A 21,419-nucleotide genomic window follows, 5' to 3' on the forward strand; every position below is an offset into this window, starting at 1 on the left:
TATTTCATCAATAACTGAAGGTACATTCAACCTCTGTTGCAACAGATACATTTAGCAGTTTCTCTTCCTCCCTCTTGACATTATTTCAAATAATCTAAAGTTTCAACTTGTGCTTCTTCAGCCTCTTACTACAGACTATAAAAACAGGTTGCTTACCTATAAATGATGATCTGGAAGTGATCCGTTGACATCCATAAGAATGGGTGTTTAGTTAGCTCCCTTAAGGAGAGAGTGCAGTAGTCATTGTAACACCCCTTTTAATACACTTCTTCCAAAGCTTGCTTCTGCTGCCAAGTGAAGGTCAGTGGCATAGTGCTTAATGAACAGCAACTCTGACGACCAGGTTAGAGTTCTACGGATGTCTTTAAATGTTATACTAGACAAATGTGCTGTGGACATAGCATAGGCCCAAATGGAATGTGCTCTGATAGACTTGCAAGGTTCCACATCCTGGTGCTTATAGGCCAACAGAATTAGTTCTATGAGCCAGTGTGACAGGCGTTGCCTGAAAACACAGCAACCCTTTCTTTTCCCCTTGTAAGAAATAAAGAGGTGCTTGGTCAACCGGAAAGCTTAGTGCGATCCAGGGAATATCGCAAGAATCTGTGCATGTCTAATGTGTGCATAGCCTTCTCTAGTTAAGTTGATGGATTACTGAAGAACGTAGACAGTACTATATCTTGATTTAAGTGGAAGTCCGAAATTATTTTCAGAAGGAAGGTGTGATCCATGCGCATCAGCATTTTTTCTGGGTAGAATCTCGTAAATAGTGCATCTATACACAGAACTGTTAGCCCACTTATCCTTCAAACAGTGGTAATTGCTATCAGAAAAAACAGTTTTTAATGTAACTAATTTGACTGGAGCCGTTGCTATGGGCTCAAAGGGCTCCACAGTCTGGGCCCAAAGAACCAAGGATTTTCTCCATTTGTCTAGTGGTTTCTGAATTGCGGGGGAGAGGAAAAATTCATTATACCTTTTAGGAATCTTTTACAATCCAGGTATAAATACAGATTTCCCACCCCATCCTGGATGCATAGCAGAAGTTGCAGCCAGTTGAACTTTGATGGATACATTAGCTAAGCCATCCACCTTAAGGGAATTCAGATATAGAAGAACGTCCCTGATGGAAGCCTGAAGTGGCACAAATCCTTTCCATTTCCTAGCATAGTTAAGTCTTGTGGATGGTTTGCATTGATTCTGTAAGATTTTGTTTAAAAGCCTATCAGCCATGCTGTGAGCAGTTTTATCTCCCGATGCTGCCCATGATGTGCACAGTACCAAGCCATCAGAGCGCTTAGAAAGAAGAGCGACACTCTATAGCCCCGTTGGAGAAGGCATCTTATCTGGTATCAGTTCGTGGCTCCTATGTTTCTTATGGGCCGGTGCTGAAGCAGCCTCATCTGAGAACTTGTAATCTCTTTTAGCCTTGTGCCGAGGTGGAGAGACCTTTGGAGGTTTGAAGATCAATGTCGACTTGGAGCTGGTTGAAGTCGAAGCTGAGAGTCTAGACCGTTTTTAAAACCAAAAACCAAAAACCTAGAGTCCTCAGTGTTCTCATCAGTATCAATTTTGACATGGGGTAGTCGTTCTCGGCGTCGAGGGCCTCAGACATAATCAAAAAGAGCCACGCACAATCTGAGAACCTGTTTTTTTCTTGTTTGGTTTGAAAAGAAGATACAAATTTTACAAGATGGTGTGTTATGTTGCTTGCCCAAACAAATCAGACAGAAGTCAAGGCGATCCTGATATAGCGACTTTGCCCCACACTCCGAACATCTTTTACAAGTCTTTTTTTCTTTCCTATCCATTGTCCGTGAAGAATAGTCAGTTAGCAGTCCATGTCAGTTCAGGATAAAAAGCAAACATTTTTGGTTATAAGAGAACTCTGCAAAGGAAGTGTTCCGAGTTAAAGTGATGGAACACAAAGGAACTGGAGAGACTGGCATCCCACCTGCCTTAAAAAACAGTCATCCAGGCATGTGAGGTGGAACACAGGCGCCAAAGAGAGCTATAGCATTCCACCCGCAAGTTTCTTGCATAGACGCAGAACCCATTCTTATGGATGGCAACGGATCATGAGCTAGATCTTCAGCTGTTTTCTCATATTTGGCTTCTAGTGGCTTTATTTTACATACAGTTCTTCCCTAAATTATTTTCAGTTCATGGATTGTTCTTAGGAGGTTAATAGAACAGTATAGGATAGAGAGAAAGCCTCATCTTTCTATATTTTTTCCTTTGCCTTTTAAAGTACATCAAAAGAATGAAAACATCAAAAAGACACTAGATCACACAAGGGGAAAGCAGACCTACCCGTAATTAATGATTCATTTCTTCTATAAATGTACAGTAGCTGGCTCTGTGCATTTTGGCTTTTAAATGGTTGGACAAAAGGTTAAGCAAGCACAATGGTTTCATCTGAGCATGATGTCAAATCATAATTTAGTGCTAAGCAAATGAGCTTGAGCCAACATGATTCTTTTGCTTTCTATCCTCATGTACTCATTTTTGTATCATAGTTTGACCTTGCATCTGAACTACACCACAATTTGCTGTTAGTACACAAAATGGATGTTCTAAAACACTATTTGGCTGTCTGAATCGTGGGCAGCATTTTAAAATCTAGGGCTTACACACCCCCTTTAAAGCGGAGGAGAGCAAATCTATACCTGCTGCTCAATTCGCCACCACTGCTGCCATCCTCTCTCTCCCCCCCAGCAATGCCTGTGCGCCAGTGGGGCGTCCCCCAACTGCCACTGTGCAGCGCCGGCATGGCCTCTGTGCATGGTTCTGCATGCGCAGTAGCCATGTGCATGCTGACACCACACAGGGACAGCTGGGAGATGCCCCACTGGCGCATGGGCACAGCTGGGGCGAGCGCTGGACCGGTGGCAATGGTGTTGAGCGGAAGATGAGCAGGTACAGATCTGCTTTCCTCTACTTTAAAGGGGCTGTATAAGCATTTGGTTTTAAAGGGAGGTGCCCGTGATTTGTACAGCTGAATCACGTTTCGGCACATCCTTAGTACACAATTTCTCTGAAGGACTAACCTTTTCAACTGGGAGTGTAAATAGGAAGTTAAACGAGTTGCTTCTTCCAACTGCATAAGCAGACAATTCTTCTTTTCCTGTAACAGTATCCTAAAATAGAATAAACTCATCTTTTTAGTTTGCAAAGGCAGACATTCAACATCATAATCCACATCAGGGGCCCTCTCAAAGTTTACTAGTTTCTAAACATCCATACATGCACAGGTTCTAACAATAATAAAGTATATGAAACACATCTCAGACACTCCAAAATGCATCATAATGAAAGGATAACTGGATTTTGGGGGGGGTAATATTCCCATCAAAATGGGTAAAATATATAGAGAAGGCAAAAAACCCACAGGCAATATTAATATTGGCTCATTACTGGTAGTCTTCTGCTGTGATGGTTCTAGTATTCCAGTCTGTAACACATTTTCCTGGGTGGTAATTCAGACAGCAAACAGCATTCTTAGTTTCTTCCTTTATTCTTATTATTCACAAGCAAAGCTCTAGGTACCAGATGCTGGGAACAACAAATAGATGATGGCTATCTCTATCAAGCCTTCCCTGTGACTTCTGAGGAGCATGGCTTAGGCCAGTGTTTCTCAACCACCGGTCTGTGGACCGGTACTGGTCCGTGAGGCATCACTAATAAAAATCACCCCCCAAAGAAATAATTTTGGGCTGGCGGGAGCCACCAGGAGCTTTCCGAAGCTCATTTCTAGGCACCCCTTGCTGCTGGATAACATTCATTTCACTTCCTCGAAATGAACATTATCCAGCAGTGAGGGCTGCCTGGAAATGAACTCCTGAGAGCTTCCCGAAATGGTTTTTTTGGGGGTGCCTGGGGGTGGGAGTAAGGGGAGCAACCCCCTTACTAACTGCTGGTCCAGGAAACAGCACATAAATAATGTACCGGTCCATGACTGCAAAAACATTGAGAAACACTGACCTAGGCAATTCTAATGGGCTTATGTCTAGAATTTTAAAGAACACTAGACCAGGGTTTCTTAACTTTGGGCACCCAGGTGTTGTTGGACTACCACTCCCATCATCCCTAGCCACAATGGACAGGGCTGGGGATGATGGGAGTTGTAGTCCATCAACATCTGGGGGCCCAAGGTTAAGAAACCCTACACTAGACAGATCCACAAATCAGTACTATGACTGAAGACTACAACAAATAAAAACCCGAGTAATAGAAGTAATAGTATTATAATATATACAATGATGTGTAAATTATTATTAATACCAAATAGTAGCAAAATGAATAATACATGTATGAAATGTATATACAAAAAATGAATGATAAAATCCAAATGTCCATACAATATGAGAATGATAAAAAAATGTCCATAAAATGATCGTATCCCAGTGTGCAATTGTTTTGAAAGTTTCTTCATCTGATAATTCCGCTATTTGTTGCAGAGTTTAGTCAAAGTATTGATTGGTGGATCTGTCCAGTGTTTTTTCAGTTCATTCCAGATCCTGGTATGCATTGCTTTTGGTAGGATTTAAGTATTCATTATGCTTTAAAAACAGCTATATCAATCTCAACAAGCAACCAATAATGCTAACTGAAATTACTGCCATATGATTTATTGCTTGGTTGGGACCTCAAAAAGATTCTCTAGATCAGGGGTGAGCAACTTCATTCTCCAACTCTTGTTGGACTACAACTCCCATATCCCTGTTTATTGACCACTGTGGCTGGGGGTGATGGAAGCTGCAGTGCAATAACAACTGGAGGGCCAAAGTTGTGCAACCCAGCTCTATAATGATGGTATTTCAATGGGCTGATTCAGATCCATATGAAAGTACAGTTAAAGCCTGGTTCTGCACAACATTTCCAAGCCTCAGGAGTACATGCTTCCCCCTTATCTGTTTGTGTGTACTTCCAAGTTAGGTTACAACTAGAGATGCACAACTTTAACCCTCCAGCTGTTGTTGGACTACAATTCCCATCAACAGTGGCCAATAGTCAGGAATGACAGGAGTTTTAGTCCCTGGTTTAGAACAAACCAACTTACTTGAAAGAAGATGCAATCTGAAACCAAGGTTTGAAGTGAGTTACAGATTACGGTTTATTTCAAGAAAGTTAGAATAGACTGAGATTGGTCAGTTTGGATGCTATGACTGATCTTGGTTTATTTTCACCTAACTTGGAAGTACACACTTGTGTAGATGAGGACAAAGAAGCACATGTTTCCGAGGCTCAGGGAAATCATGCAGAACCATGCTTTAACTGTTGTTCCATGTGATATCTGAACCTTCCCAGTGTTTAAAATAAGCTTTGGACCTATACTAGTAAATGTAATAGCATAAAAGAGCAAAATAAAATGTATGAGTTTTATTTAAAGCAACTGTAATATAATTCACTATTGCTATATTATGGTCTCATAATATGCATACCACAAAATCATCAATTAAAAATTCCAAAACCTTTCAGCAGCCCCATGAGGGGATGTAGCCCGAGCCTGTTGGATCTCATCCTCCAAACGCCTTTTTTCTTCTTCCAAACGTGCAATGTCTTCTGGTGACCGCTGCTGCTGACTGATAAGCTGTAGTTCCTGTAGGAGTGCCTCTTTCTCTTTGATGAGCTGAAGATGATCTCTGTCAGCCTCCACCATTCCGGGCCAAGATTCATGATCTTGTAGAGCCAATTGTTGCTGTATACTGAATACCCTTTATGGAGACAAATAAATTAATAAACTATAGGACGACAACCAAGGAAAAATGAACAATTACTGCAAGACCACTAGCATTTAGTCATGAAGGTTCAGCATATTTGAAATAAGACAGAAGAAACTGAGACCACAAATTTAGCATAATAAAAGCAGAAAACCTACAGAAAACTATGAAAAATGCTGTTTCACATATTTATAAACATCAACCACCTTTTCAAGATTGCCAAAGTCAATATGCAAACTTGAAAAACTATGAATACCACAATTTAAAATGTTTAAGACGGCCATAAAAAGGGAAGCAAGAGGTTTACTAGTAAAGAACATCACACTAAAAGCACCTCAGTTTAAAAAAAAAAAAAAGGAATTTTAGCCATCCAGCATACATACAAGAATGAAACTTAGCCTTTATCTCCAAAAAGGTTGTTCTATAAAATGGGAGAAGCAATAGAGAAGTTGTTTGTTTGTTCTATTTCTTAGCATTCTATTTGCTGTTCTATTAAGACTTTACTTAACATACCGAAACTAAGCACAGCATAAACTCTCTGATAGATCTTCAGAGATAGGGTGAACATATATTACCTTTATATGGGTGAACACATTAAGTATATTGGGCCCAGTCACATAAGGCTTTAAAAGTAACAGCCAGCACTCTGAATTGGACCTGAAAACTAATAGGCAAATAATGCTATTGATCTAACATGAGAGCAATATATTCTCTATAGTTAGTCCCTGTCAAATGACCAGCTATAGAAAATGGGTATCCAATTGCATCAGCTAACATCTTTGAGCTATACTCAAATACAGCATTACAGAGAACACATTTCAATATTCAACAAGTAGGTTACTGACTCTGATAATATGGATTAGTGCAGCTAGACCCAGATTAGTGAGATCACAGCTGGTTCATCCGTGCAAGTGATCAAAAAGCACTGCTAGCCATTGCCATTAACTGACTTTCCAGAAGCATAGCAAGATCTGCTCCAGAAGGCTACACATTTGCTCTTTCAAGCAGAATGTGATGTTGCCTATAAGACAGAATCACCCTCTCCGAATCAAAACCAACAGTCATCACTTTTGTCTTGTCAAGATTCAGATTCAGTTTATTCACCAGGAGTATAAACTTGAGCAAGATGTAAAAATAAAAGGACTTGTCCTTATCTACTGGCTTCTTCTGTCTTTAAACAACAATACAGTATGTATTTTTAAACAGATAAAATTTTAAAAACAAATTACTAAAACATCTATTAAATTAGAAAAAGGTCTATGCTTTGAAGAATCTCTGCCTCAATCAAATGGAACCAAAAGTACACATCATTGGCACAGGAGCTCTCATTATCTGATAGAAGCCACCTGTGGCATTTGACAGACTGATTCCAAAGCTAATGGGATCTGTGAAAGCCGTCTTGGACAAAGCAAGAACTACGCCACTGAAGGAGGGAAATAGTGAGCCTCTCCTACAATCATTTACACATGTTGTGACTTCATAATCAGACTAGCAGTTCTCCTGAATGGAGACAATGGTTCAATCTGCTCTAAAACATGCATGACATAAAATAATTTTCTGATGGTACCTTCACAGCTGTTACAATATTTAAAAAGAAAAGTCATCATTACCATTAGGTTTCAAAACAGCAACAACAAACCTAAACCTGTGTTGTAACTGGCCAGCTCGGGCACAAGTTGAGCAGCATGTGACAAAGAAGAGAGGTTAGTGCTCAGCTCCCCATTCACATCAGTTTCTACCAAATTATTCATTCAAGGTACTGGCACAAGGGATCAACCCCAAAATGCTGTCATTTGTGACTCTATAATAAATATTGTGGCTATATAAATGCATAGTAATGCCAGCATTTCCATTTGTTTGCAGCTGTTGCTTACAGTCATGAATAAGGGGTGGAGAGTGTTTTATTAATGTATTCCAAAGATAAAACACAGTAGGTTGATTCAATTATATTTTTTTGGAGAAATATATTTAAAATATCAGGTATCAGTAATGGCATAGAAAGACTTAAAAGTGAAAGTGAAGAGCTATAAAAAATAAAGTGGATTTTAAAAGAAAGCAATTTACATATAGCTAAAGAATTACTAATAGTCCTGTCCAAGTTTTTTTTTTAAATTATAACCAAGTGTGAAACTTTGGTATTTATATTAATGAAATTAAAGCCACAATTTAATCCAGTCATACTAATTTACTACTACTCTCTTTCCTTGACATAACACTAAATCCTTTAAAGGCAATAGGCTGTAAGCAGGAATGGGAAGGGCAGAGTTGTAACATCCTGGCAGTTTGTCATCCTGCAGCAGTCACTACTACCAAGCATACTCAAAACTTTATTATAGCAGTATTTTCTGTACTCATTCTGTCCCTTCCTAACCAGACGGTCCCCCCTAAGAAAATTTGAAACTCATTGTAGCTGAACTGATTTATTTCTAGAAACACATTTGGCGTTTAATATTGTCTGTCCATGTAATCGCTTGCTGACTTCCTGAGTCTTCTGAATTTTTTTAGTGTATTTTAATAGAAAAACCAAGAAAACTTAAGATCAGGACATACATGTATGAATCACCACAAATATAGTCTTTATATGCCCCACAAAGAAACCTTTTGAGATTGCAGTACACCTGCACTATTCAGGTGTACCATGCTGTAGGGAAAAACAGAAAACCCGCTTTTATATTTCTATTATTAGAAGGGTTTTTTTCCCCATGAGACTTGTTTTAAGAGCATATCTGCATCCCAATGAGATCCAAGTCAATATATAGTGAAATATGATCTCAGTATGACTACCTAAATTAAATACAGTGGTCTTGTGTTAATAATAGTGGTAATAATAAATATTAAATAATAATTTTCTGTTGAGTGTTCCTCCAAAAAGCACTGTACAGTCCTTAGAGGTCATTTCCGGCCACCGCGATCCGTTGACACACAAGGTTAACCCTCCCCCACTCCTCCCCTGCATATACTGAGGTTGGGTGTCAATTACCCCACTGCAGATACACGAATACAGAGTCCTCAATTAACTAGGTTCTCCTCTAGATGAGACCTTATTGAACAACGGAAGAGAATCAATTAACTTAATATCAGCTGGCAATGAATTCTATCCTCTCTAATAAAACGCTTGGTGTCCGTCCGTGGACGGACACCAAGCGTGTGTTCGTGCCTGGCCTGTTCTGGGCATGCGCGAAGCGCATGCCCAGAACAGAGCAAGGCAGCCGCGGACGCTGGCACCTGGCGGCCATGTTGGGCAGCCAGAAGCGGCTGCCCCGAAGAAGCCGGGTAAGCGGCGGCGGGGGACACTGGCTGAGGCGGTGGCGAAGCCGACGCCTCGGCCAGAGGACGCGGCGCGGCGGAGCCACGGCCGAGGCCTGGCCGCCGCATACCCGGCTTCTTCGGGGCGGCCGCTTCTGGCCGTCCAACATGGCCGCCGGACGAGGCGGCGGGGGAAGGTCGATGCGGCGGTGGGCCCGGGCACCTGTGCGCCCGGCGGGAGCCGCGGGCGGCGGTGGGTGGCGGGCCCGGCCGGAGCCGCGGGCGGCGGTGGGTGGCGGGAGGGGGAATGGCGGCGGGGGTCCGGAGCGCACAGCTCCACTAGCGCCCGTTATCCAACAGGCTTACAAACACTAGTAAGTAAATAAGAAGCCAGAAGGAGAAAAAGTACCACACACTACATAGAAAAAAATTAGTAAGGAACAGAAACCTAGCATATCAGAGTGACCAAGATAAGCAGATATGCGGCTAGAGCAATATTTCTTGATCAAGTTCATTATTATATTAGTAAAATTATTCTTTTTTCCCCCAAATTTCTTAGTTACTTAAGCTACAACAAATAAATATTGAATGAATTCTTAGCCTAGTAGATAACTATAAAGCAGAAGCCGACATGTTTACAACTTATTAACTTCTTGTTGTTAAGTTGACTGAGCACCAATCAACTCAACTATAATGGTGCCAACTCTACCCATTCCCCCTAACCCTCCCCCACTTGCCAGACTGAACAGGGAGCCTGTTTAAAAAATCTGCAATGTACTGCAGCATTTCAATTTTGTAGTGTGTAGATTTCAACCAAACACAGCACATTCCTGCACCCACACTGTGCAACTGCTGTAGATGTTTCATGAGCAAAATGCGGCTGAACATAGAAATATTTTGTGGAGACAAAGGCTCTACAGAAATGCCAGCAAGCTAACAGGAAGGAATGCATGATAAATGAAGAATGTGACCACAGAGATAACTGGTACAGTACAGGCAAATGCTCTTTGAGCTACTCCAGTTAAAAGTTTAAACATTTTTTACTACTATATATTCAATGTACAAAGTAACAGCTCTTCTGAGGAAGAGAGAGTTCTTAAGTCACAATAATAAGAACTAAATGTAAATCAAACACTTCAGAACAGCATTTTTTTTAACATATTAGTTTCAGTGGGCAACATACAGACTAGTTAGACATGACTAACCACCACTGAAATCAATGAGGTAACGTATAGTCACATTAATATCAATGGGACTGTCATAAGTAGCGGTCTGGATGCTACCCAGTGATTATTTTGTTGTACATTTATGATAAATCATCTTCTCTACTTTTTTTTCTTTAGTATTATTATACCTGTAACCTGTGGCCACTTTGGGATCACAGTGATCCACCATCTAGGTTACCGATCAGATCAACAACAAGTGACCTCAGATCACTCCCTGAATCCTGTCTTGGTCCACTGAATCAAAGCACAACAAAAAGTTGTGCCACGCACTTCAAAATCTAAGGCTCCTGGTGTCAAATATAAACTGGTCTATTTCTCCATCAGCCTGCATATCATTAAATTCTGTTATATGTTTTACAATGGCCATACTCAATGGCAAATATTGTTAGGCACACATGATGCAACATAATTATCTAAGCATTTAGTATATATGAAATTAATAATGATAATAAATATTTAAGCCTCGCGTCCTCTTCTGCTCCTTTTCTATGTGCTATAAAGTAACTTATCCACCTCACATGATCAGCATCAGAGGTCAACAATATTGGGACCCTGGCCTGTTAAGGGGCCTTCCAACTAATTCCCAACATGTGCTATATCTAGTTTTCTGAGCCCTCTGCCAAACAAAAATACAACCAGGATCTCTTGCAACTCTATAGTTTTCCTAGCTCATGTGACCCACTCCCCTCAATGGCATATATGAGCTTTTCTTCCTTACCTAAAAGTTAAAGATCCCTTACAGATCAAGTTTCTCGAGGGCTGCCATTGCTGCTAGACTGGGAAATCATTAGCAATGCTTCTTAAATAATGTTATATTCTATCATGATATAAATGAAAAGTGGTCAAATCACCATGGCCTTTGAGGAGGTACTTCTTGTGTCTACATATCTGGACTTTAGCTTGCTCAATCCTGAATCTTTACTTAAAATGTAGCTGTTTGATACCTACAGCGATTACTAGATATTTACAACTCAGGACATCAATATTAGATGTGTAGAAACTCATATATAAAATCAATATTATTAATGCCAGAATGAAGTCAAACTGTGAGTGGTCAAGTGCACTGCACTTTAAGTTTACTTACTGCTTTTTGGCCTCTTCATACTGCCAACTCAACTTTACTTTGTCAGCTTGTCTTGTTTTATCATCAAATCCAAACTTTTGAGAGACAATAAAAATGAGAAAATTAACACATTAGAAAAACCGTCGCACTCTAAGGAAAGATGCAATTTAGGTTTAGCCTCAACATTTGACCTAGTCCAAAACTGTATTTTGAAGGCAGCAGAAAACATTCAGCTGGATACTGAAAATATATCCTGGATAGCTGATATGAATAGCATCTATCTATCTTCTATCTATTTATTTCTCTTAGATGTACCCATCACTAACCCTATGCGTGGCAGCTCTCATGAGAGCTTGCGAACATCTGCTGGATAGGATTAGTGACAGGGAAGGAGTAAAAATAGGAATGCTGGCCGGTGGCGGCAGTGGGCTGGGCCGGCCAGCGGGAACAGGAGGCAGCAGCAACGGGCGGTGCAGCTGCTAGGAGCAGAAGGCGGCGGTGGTCCGGCCAGCCAGCGGGAGCAGGAGGCAGTAGTGGGTCAGTGCCAGGAGGAGAAGGTAGCAGTGGGCCAACCCAGCCCTGCTGGTGGCTGCTACCAGGAGTCGGAGGGCGGGTGGGAGGAGGTGATGCGCCGCCTTTCCGGCCAGCCCGAAACTGTGGGATAAGGGCAAGAAGCGGGTGGGTGGAGGAAGCGGGGGGAGAGCGGGCCAGCCTGCTGGCCTGCCAAAAAGCGGGGTGGGGGAGAGAGAAGCGGATGGAGGAAGTAGCAGCCGGCCAGAAAGCTGGGCGTGCCGGTGGGCAGAGGTAGAGAGGGAAAAGTGGTGGTGGGTGGGCTGGCTGGAGGTGCAGATGTTCTGTGCCCGGCCCAGCCAAGCGAGTTGCTGGGAGATGGAAAGACAAAGCGGCAGGCAGGCGGCCGGGGGGTGGTGCAGGGAAAGCGGTAGGCAGGTGGCCGGGGGGTTGCAGAGACAACGGCAGGCAGGCAGCCGGGGGGAGGGGTTGCAGAGAAAGCGGCAGGCAGGCAGCCGTGGGGGTGCAGAGAAAGCAGCAGGCAGGCAGCCGGGGGGGGGGGTTGCAAAGAAAGCAGTAGGCAGGTGGCTGTGGGTGTGCAGAGAAAATGGCAGGTAGGCTGCCAGGTGTAGGGGGTGCAGAGAAAACGGCAGGCAGGCGGCCGCGGCGGGGGTGATGCAGAGAAAGCAGCAGGCAGGCAGCCGGGAGGGATGGAGAGAAAGCAGCAGGCAGGCAGCCGGGAGGGGTGGAGAGAAAGCAGCAAGCAGGCAGCCGGGAGGGGTGGAGAGAAAGCAGCAGGCAGGCAGCCGGGAGGGGGGGGTGCAGAGAAAGCAGCAGGCAGGCAGCCGGGGGGGTGCAGAGAAAGCAGCAGGCAGGCAGCCGGGGGGGGGGTGCAGAAAAAGCAGCAGGCAGCCAGCCAGCCAGCCAGCGAGAAAATACATTGGAGGAGGGAAGAGGAGAGAGGAAGGGCTGAAAACAAAGGAGAACTAGAGGCGCAGATGCTCTGCGCCCGTGCCAGCATGTAATTAATAATTATACCTAATTACAGATCTCTTGAATTCATGCTGAAAGTGGAAAAAATATCACTGCATAGAGTTCCCATACAGTAGTTTGCTGCAGCATAACATTTTATTTTTGAAGTGTAAAACTTTCAAGCATAATCCAAACCCATTTACACTTTTTCCTAATTTGCCATTCATTGACCAACACCCATACTAATGTGCATGCTGAATACTGTTTTGCAAGCACAACAGGAAAAGAACAATGTTCACCAATAGCCGCCCCCCACCCTCCGCAAATATGCACTTCCTCTGCAAGCTTCCGAATTCCAAACCTAAGTGGCTGCAGAAGGTGGAGACTGGCAAAAATTACCCCTCACATATTGCAAATGCAAAACATTATTTGGTGTGCACAACATTAGTTTGGATATCAGCGATTAATTTCAAGTATACTAATGCCTGGGCAACAAAACCAAGAAATGACATTTTAAAACCTTTTGTATGAGGCTTTTATGCCTTTCAAAAGACAGAGTTGTTCTTTAAATATTAATCATACAATCTTTATGTGATTAGCTCATTGACATGCATCTCAATATCTGGTCCCCAGACCCAAAATTCTATTGGTTTAGAAAATAAATAAGAGGTGTTTTCTTCTGATATAGCATAATTGTTTCTTAAATTAATCTACATGTTTCATAATTAAGTCCTTATTCATACCCTATTGGAGAGAGATGTCCACTCCTGCAACAAAGAAAAATGATAGAAAATACACTTGGGAACAAACAGGTAAGTGTGTTGTGAATTTCAGTACACTTTGTGCTGTAAAAGACCATGAATGAAATACTCAATGGCTAAAATACATATCAATCAGGGAAATGGATTTCACCTTTTTATCTATCTCAGTGAAAAGTAGAGATTTGGGGTTAAGCAAGTATTCTTTACTTATCTGTACATGAAATAACAGAATCAAGGAACTAGAAAGCTTTTAAAAAAACTGATCTGGAACTGAACTCAATCCTCCTCCTAATGGAAGTGTAATCCAGACCGTGATCCTAATATATGACCACCAAGGATATTATTAATAATCTGGTTTAGTTTCTTGGATAACAGGAAATAGCTAACAGCAAAACCCCCATTTTCTGAGATTACACGTCAGTGAGATTATTTCATGTGCCAATAAGTAAAATCCACAAGGAATAAACTCAGTAGTAAATCTGAAACCTGACAAACAAAGCCTTTATTTCATTCTCTCCAATGAAATTGTAAAAAATAATATAAACTTGTTGAAAGAAACCTGAATAGTGGCTTGCCAAAATCATGACTGATCTAGATCCAATCTGATGCTAAACACCCCCTTTTAAATATATTTTGGTATCTGAGCTGCCTATAATTTAAAACTGGCCCTGAGATTTCCATGAGAAAGGCTATTGAAGAAACATTCAGCACATCCAACAGTCAGCTTGACTTACACCCCCATTTTCTCTTCACACACAGTATACATTCCACCCACCTGATAATTGTCATGAAGTTAAGATCTTTGACTTTACAGACAGTTATTCCTTTCCTGCTCCAGGGGAATTTGATAACCCTAACTATACAAGCCACCTAATGGTGCAGCAGGAAAATGACTTGATTAGCAAACCAGAGGTTTGCATCTCTGCTGGTATATTTCCCAGACTATAAGAAACAGCTATATCAGGCTGAGCAATACAGGAAGATGCTGAAAGGCATCATAACAGACTACACGGGAGGAAACAATGGTAAACCCCTCCTGTATTCTACCAAAGACAACCACAGGGCTTGACACTGGACAGCACACTTTACTTTTAACTATGCAAAATACCCAAGACCTTAACAAAAGTTAGGCCCTCAAGTGACCTTTTGAAACAAAGAGACTTTTCTCATGAGCTGGAACATAAATCACCCACTCAGGGAAGGTGCTATCATTAGTATACATAGTTGCATGTGCAGGTGAACACACATATGGTCGTAGCTTAAAAACTGATGCAGAGGCATTCCATGGTAGGAATAAGCACAGAACCGTTTGGCGCTCCATTTTAGGAGCACCAAAACGTGGACCAGCATTTGAGCCGGTTCGGAGGGCAAGGGGGTTTCTTTAAAGGGCAGGAGAGGTGCTACCTACCTGCCAGCCCCCACCCCGCACACTCATTGGCCACTTCTGAGGTGATGCTGACCGTGGCACAGGGAGGGACGCTGCAGTCCCATGTACCTGCTTTTTACGAGAGCGCCGGTGGGGGAAAGTGGCAGGTAGACAGCACCTTCCCTGCCCTTTAAAGAAACCCCTTGCCCTCCCAGGTGTGCATGGAACTAGTTCCATGCACATCTCTATTTCATGGCTGCAAGTTCCTTACATGAACAGCAGCCATGGAACACTTCCACAGCAATGATTAGGATAAAATGCTACATACTAATGTGGCTGAAGTAATGTGTGTCAAAACCGCTTCTGCCACTTTTTAGAATTTATTTTTATATTTGAAGAGTAGGTTGCTTACCTATAACTGATACTCTTCTAGTGGTAATTTGTGCAGTTATCCCTATAGGTTCTGTGCCTCTGCATTACTTTATCAGAACTTTGCCTCACAGTGTTTTGGTGGGAACCTTGCCTTCAGTGACTATGCATATATACTATTAGCAATAGCAATAGCAATAGCACTTACATTTATATACCGCTTTATAGCCGGAGCTCTCTAAGCGGTTTACAATGATTTAGCATATTGCCCCCAACATTCTGGGTACTCATTTTACCGACCTCGGAAGGATGGAAGGCTGAGTCAACCTTGAGCCCTTGGTCAGGATCAAACTTGTAACCTTCTGGTTACAGGGCGGCAGTTTTACCACTGCGCCACCAGGGGCTGATTGCCTTGTCTATTCTCCCCCAGTTCAATAAGACACACTACAGCAAGCCATTACTGTATACATATTAATTATACTCCAGAGGGGATGAGAGAGGACTGTGAGACTCCACAGATGACTACTCAAAGAACACAAGTAAGCAACCTGCTTTTTGTTTTTGTAATCTCTGTGGGAGTATTGGAGTAAACTATGGAATGTTTATAATTTCAATGCAAGTTTTCTTATTTGATCTAAGTTTTTTTATTTAGAATTTAGAAATGCTAAGTTCAACAGCCACATACAGGAGAACCTCATTATTCGTGGCAACGCTATTCGCAGTTCTGTGGTGTGTCTAAAAGGCACCCATTTCCAGCATCCGTGGATACAAAAGGGTTAAAACCCATGTATTCGTGGTTCCTAGAGGGCAGGAAGTGACCGTAGAAGTCACATCTGCCTGCCATTTTGTCTAAAGGAGCCATCTCTGACCAAAAAGCAGACTTTTTTAACAGTTTGGGAGGCATTTCATCCTTTTGGGGGCATTCCTAGACACATGGGGGATTCCTGGACATATGCAGACCCAGCAGATCACGCCACAGTAAGTTTTTTGCCATTTTCCCTCGACCCTGGAACTTAACTGCCCTTTCCCCATAGCTGTAATGTTTCGTTACTTGTGACAGTAGGCAAGAAATGGAACCCTCGTGGGTAACGAGGTTCTCCTGTACTTAGATGCTTATGTAAAGCTACTGATCAGGAAAAGAGGAGGTTGGAATAATTGGCAAGTTGATGTGACTGTGGTCATAGACTCCTAAGTTATCTGTCAGGACTCCCCTACCTTGCAAGGAGAAAACAGTTTATAGAGGGCTGGTGGCAGTGCACTTACTCTGTCATAAACCTCAGGGAAGGATAGGTATAATCACAGCATATAAGACTGTGAATAAAAGGGGGTTCTTGGAAGTATCTCTTGTAAGTGGTCCATGATATTTAATCAACACAGGAAAAAATATACATGAATTCCACTATATTTTAAAAATAAGGAATAACTTTGCCTTTTGTTTTATTTTCCTAAGTTGTTTTGTTGACACCTTTGCTTCTCTGTTGTTTATTTGTTTTGTTTAAGGTTTATAGGCTTCAAAGCAAAGCCACCTACATTATGTCTCCAGCTTATTCTCAAACAGGTAAGAGACGAGGTAAAAAATTAATTTATTTTTAAACTTAGGTATTTACTAAACAAGTTTACTAACCCTATAAAACAGACATTTAACAATAATTTAGACAGCACCTATGTGAAGCACATCTTATTGTATTGCCTGTATTCTGAAAATTAACACCATTTTCTTGCTTAAATGAAAGATAAAAGCTCAATACTTTCCTTTTAAGCATTTGTATTTATTAAAATTTCTTTTGGACTTAAAAAGTAGATTTAAGCTATTTAATATAAATAACTGCCTCTTTTTTCATAGCTAACGTATAGTACTAGAACCCATACCTCGCCAATGATGTCAGTTTGAGAACAAGCGTCACAGTGTTGTTGAGGTAAACCGGAGTCACTGAGAGACCTTGAATTATGCTGAAGATCCTGCAGAGATTCTGTAATACAACAGCTATTCCTAAATCCATCTGTCAGCTTGGCCAGGCTCTTTTTTAAGACAAAAAAAATAAGAACATTAAGAAAAATGATAGATTTTGTATACAATTAGCTGATTTTTTAAAAAAAGTAGAATTATAGTTACTGACAGCCCACAGATTTTAAGAACTAGATTATGATAAGATAAGCATATTATTCTACATTGGATAAAAAAATTAATATGCATACCAAGGGCAGGATCCAGATTAAGTCATGACTTAGTCATGACCACTGAAATGAATTAGACAAGTTAACCATGACCAAGTCCCATTAATTTTAATGGATTTAATCATGACTGACTTAGTCTGGATCCTGCCCACAGCTTTTTAAGAAAGATTATTTATACAAAAATAAAACTAAATGTAATGCACATAGCAAGTAGGAAACATTACGAAATGCATTTGTAATTTAAGGTCTCTCTCCACTACAAAAAATAAAAATTAAGAAAAAACCCCAAACTGCATATATATATAATTATATTAATTGACAAAATTAAAGCTATGGAAAATATATCACGTTGCATATAGCTATAAGGTCATGCTACTGCACATGACTCAGACCATAGATTGAGCATTTGCCATCCAGTAGGGCACAGAGGAATGAATGGCAGACAGTAGTGTTCGACAGATTCTTCAGATGTAGATTCGTTGAAAAAACTAACACATTCCCCACAAGATCTCCTAAGAAGAAAACAACCTCACTGACTGAGTTATCAACACAGGTCATTGGTTCTAGCCAGAGAACCATTCTCCTAATCCAACCATTAATTTACAACATGAAAAGAACAGGCATTTTGTCAGTTTCTGATCCTACTAGAACACTATATACCAAACACTAAATATTAAAACACATTTTTAATTCCAAGTTATCCAATATAGATAACTTCCAATATTCAGAATATTTATAACTATATTCATTCTGAATTTCCCTTTTTAAAAAAATACTGTAAAATACTTAGGTAGCAGCCAAATTTCAGTGAGTTATATTAAGGATCAGTTAAGGAATCTCTATTTTATTTATATCCTGCCTTTCCGAGAAGTCCAAGGCAGCCAACAAGCCATTTCAAACATACACAATGATCAATGTAATAACATTTTTTATTTTATACTAGTGGTTTTGTAGCCCGTTGGATAACGGGCGCTAGGGGAGCTCTGCGCTCCAGACCACCGCCGCCATTACCCCTCCCGCCCGCGGCTCTGGCCGGGTCCGCCACTCACCGCCGCCCGCGGCTCCGGCCGGGCCCGCCACCCACCACCGCCCGGGCCCACCGCCGCATTCTTCTCCGCCGCCTCGTCCGGCGGCCATCCTGGGCGGCCAGAAGCGGCCGCCCCGAAGAAGCCGGTTAAGCGGCAGCACGGCCAGGCCTCGGCCATGGCTCTGCCGCCTCCTTGGCCGCGCCGTCTCCTCTGGCCGAGGCGGCGGCTTTGCCGCCGCCTCGGCCAGTGTCCCCCGCCGCCGCTTACCCGGCTTCTTCGGGGCGGCCGCTTCTGGCTGCCCAAGATGGCCGCCGGGTGCTGGCGGTCCTGGCTCCCTGGCCTCTTCTGGCCATGCGCTTCGCGCATGCCCAGAAGAGGCCAGGGAGGCACGGACACACGCTTGGTGTGTCTAAAACAAGCGTTTTATAGATAAGGATACTTAATCTTTGTTATTTACATTTATACTTAATGTTTATACTATATTTATATTTAAAGTTATCTTAGGGTTCAACAATTGCTAGGTGCCAGTTTTTGACAGCTCTTAGAAATTAAAAGTGCAATGCCAGAGACAGGCAATGAACCAGCATGACTAGGAAGAAGCACGCAGGTTGTTCCTGACTTCTCCTGGTCACATTCCATCACCTGTCCAAGGCAGATGGATGCAACTAGGAGGAGGGGGGAGCAACCCACCCTCGCCTTGTTCACTCATTTCTCTTCCTGAATGCATTCTAACTCAGGAAGGCAATGAACCAATGCAACCAGGAAGAGAACAGAACAAGCAAAGGGGGCAAGTTGCCCCCTCCTCCTACTGGTCTCATTGGCCCATCACCTGACTGAGCCAGAGAGGTGTGACCAGGATGAAGAGGATATAACTCACCTCTGCTTTGCTTGCTCACTCCTCATCCTGATTGTGCCAGTCCATCGCCTGCCTGAGCCAGACAGATGTGACACAGAGGAGGAGTGAGCAAGCAAGGCAGGGAGTCCGCCCCTACCCCACTCCCCCGCTGGAACAGAAGATGCTGCTCATGGAGACCATTGCCGGGAGCTAGCTGTGAGTCTGTCCCCGCAAATGGAGCAAAGGCTACTCTTGCTCCGAAGTTTTTGGGGTGGCTCCCAGAGCCAAAAGAAATTTGTTGAAATCTGTGCTATTAAATAAACAATAATACAATTTCTACAGTAAAACATCAGCACTAAAAGACCCATAATCCTGCTCCAAAGGGTTAAAACAATATGTTACTAAAAGCTTTACAGAAAAGGTGTCCTGAGGCAACCAAGTAAGGGGCCTAAAATCTTCCTGACAAAGGCATTCCAAAGTTGTGGAATGAAAAGGCCCGTTCTCAAAGCCACTATATGAGTGTCTGTCAGAGGCACCAAGAACAGGATCTTCAAAGCCAATCAAATTCTGGCAGGCACATATTCTGAGAGGCACTCCTTGTGGAAGGCTGGTTCCAGACCATTTAGGGATTAATTCAGAAGAATTAATAAAATAGTCCAGAACTGAACTGGCAACTGTGGAGAAAGGTTCAAAACCCTGGTCTTGATGAGATGTGAAAAGCTATGGACATTAAAATATGTGTTGCTTACGATATAAATACACAGCTTGTGGTTAATATGTTTTTACCCCCTAAGACTATAAGCTATACCATTACACTAGCTGCCATCCTAACAAAGCATGAGGCTAAGGAGGAACTTCAGGGATACACAGAGTCCTTGTGCAACTTCCCCAGTACCCCTTATTATGGGCTGTGGCACATGAGTCATTCGAGTTCAGAATGCTCCAAGCACTGCAGAAGCACCATGTTTGATCAGAAACACCCTGGCCCTTGCCAAGTGTTTCCAATCTTACAAAGTGCTTCAAGAGCATGAGGAGCATTAAGAACTCTAATAGTTCTTCAGCAACACATGTGGAGGGAGACAAGGGGAGCGCTCCTCATGTGTCCCCACAGTTGCTTCTTATCTGCACACTCATTAGACAGGATGTCAGCAATGCATCTTAATCAAATTGTAAAGTATAGAAAAATGAGAGCACTCCCCCGCCCTGTCATAGTATGGCAATGTCACACCATAGAAACAGAATGGATGGTTCTCTAAAAAATTCTACAGGTGACTTTGATAGAATAACTTCACTGTAAACAGTTTGTGAATTGCCCTATTCACAGCACAAAATCCAGGCTTTACCAGTTTAGTCAGTTTTTGAGCAACTATAGGCCTGCCTCCAACCTTCCGTGGATGGGCAAGGTAATTGAGAGGGTGGTAGCCTCCCAACTCCAGGCAGTCTTGGATGAAACTGATTATCTAGACCCATTTCAGACCGGCTTTTGGGTGGGCTATGGGGTGGAGGCTGCCTTGGTCGGCCTGATGCATGATCTCCAATTGGGAATTGACAGAGGAAGTGTGACTCGGTTGGTCCTTTTGGACTTCTCGAAGGCTTTCAATACAATTGACCATAGTATCCTTCTGGAGCGTCTGAGGGGGTTGGGGGTGGGAAGCACTGCTTTGCAGTGGCTCCACTCTTATCTCTCGGGCAGATTCCAGATGGTGTCTCTCGGGGACTGTTGTTCTTCAAAGACTGAACTTTGTTATGGTGTCCCTCATTGTTTAACATCTACATGAAACCGCTGGGAGAGATCATCAGGAGATTTGGTGCAGGGTGTTACCAGTATGGTGATGACACCCAAATCTATTTCTCCATGTCAATGTCATCAGGAGAAGGCATAACCTCCCTAAATGCCTGCCTGGAGGCAGTGATAGGCTGGATGAGAGGTAACAAACTGAGGCTGAATCCAGATAAGACAGAGATTCTATTGTGCAGGGTCAGAACTCGGGAAATGATTTTGATCTGCCTGTTCTGGATGGGGTCATACTTCCCCAGAAGGAACAGGTATGCAGTTTGGGGGGGCTTCTGGACACAAAACTCTCCCTGGTGTCCCAGATTGGGGCAGTGGCCAGAGGTGCCTTTTATCAGCTTCGGCTGATATGC

General features: G+C 42.5%; 1 protein-coding gene across 3 annotated transcripts in view; it reads right to left on the bottom strand.

The window, feature by feature from the left end:
• WWC3 (WWC family member 3) overlaps positions 1-21,419 on the bottom strand; it is a 136,042-nt gene that overhangs the window by 51,213 nt on the left and 63,410 nt on the right. For all 3 annotated transcript variants that reach the window (XM_053308470.1, XM_053308471.1, XM_053308469.1), the window contains exons 7-10: positions 17,106-17,255; positions 11,280-11,353; positions 5,475-5,717; positions 3,051-3,140 (exon numbers count right to left, since the gene is read on the bottom strand). In XM_053308470.1, the coding sequence (XP_053164445.1) occupies positions 3,051-3,140; positions 5,475-5,717; positions 11,280-11,353; positions 17,106-17,255 (557 nt within the window). The remainder of the gene's footprint in view (positions 1-3,050; positions 3,141-5,474; positions 5,718-11,279; positions 11,354-17,105; positions 17,256-21,419) is intronic.

The sequence above is a fragment of the Hemicordylus capensis genome, chromosome 3 (assembly GCF_027244095.1).
Source record: "Hemicordylus capensis ecotype Gifberg chromosome 3, rHemCap1.1.pri, whole genome shotgun sequence".
NCBI classification, from domain to species: domain Eukaryota; kingdom Metazoa; phylum Chordata; class Lepidosauria; order Squamata; family Cordylidae; genus Hemicordylus; species Hemicordylus capensis.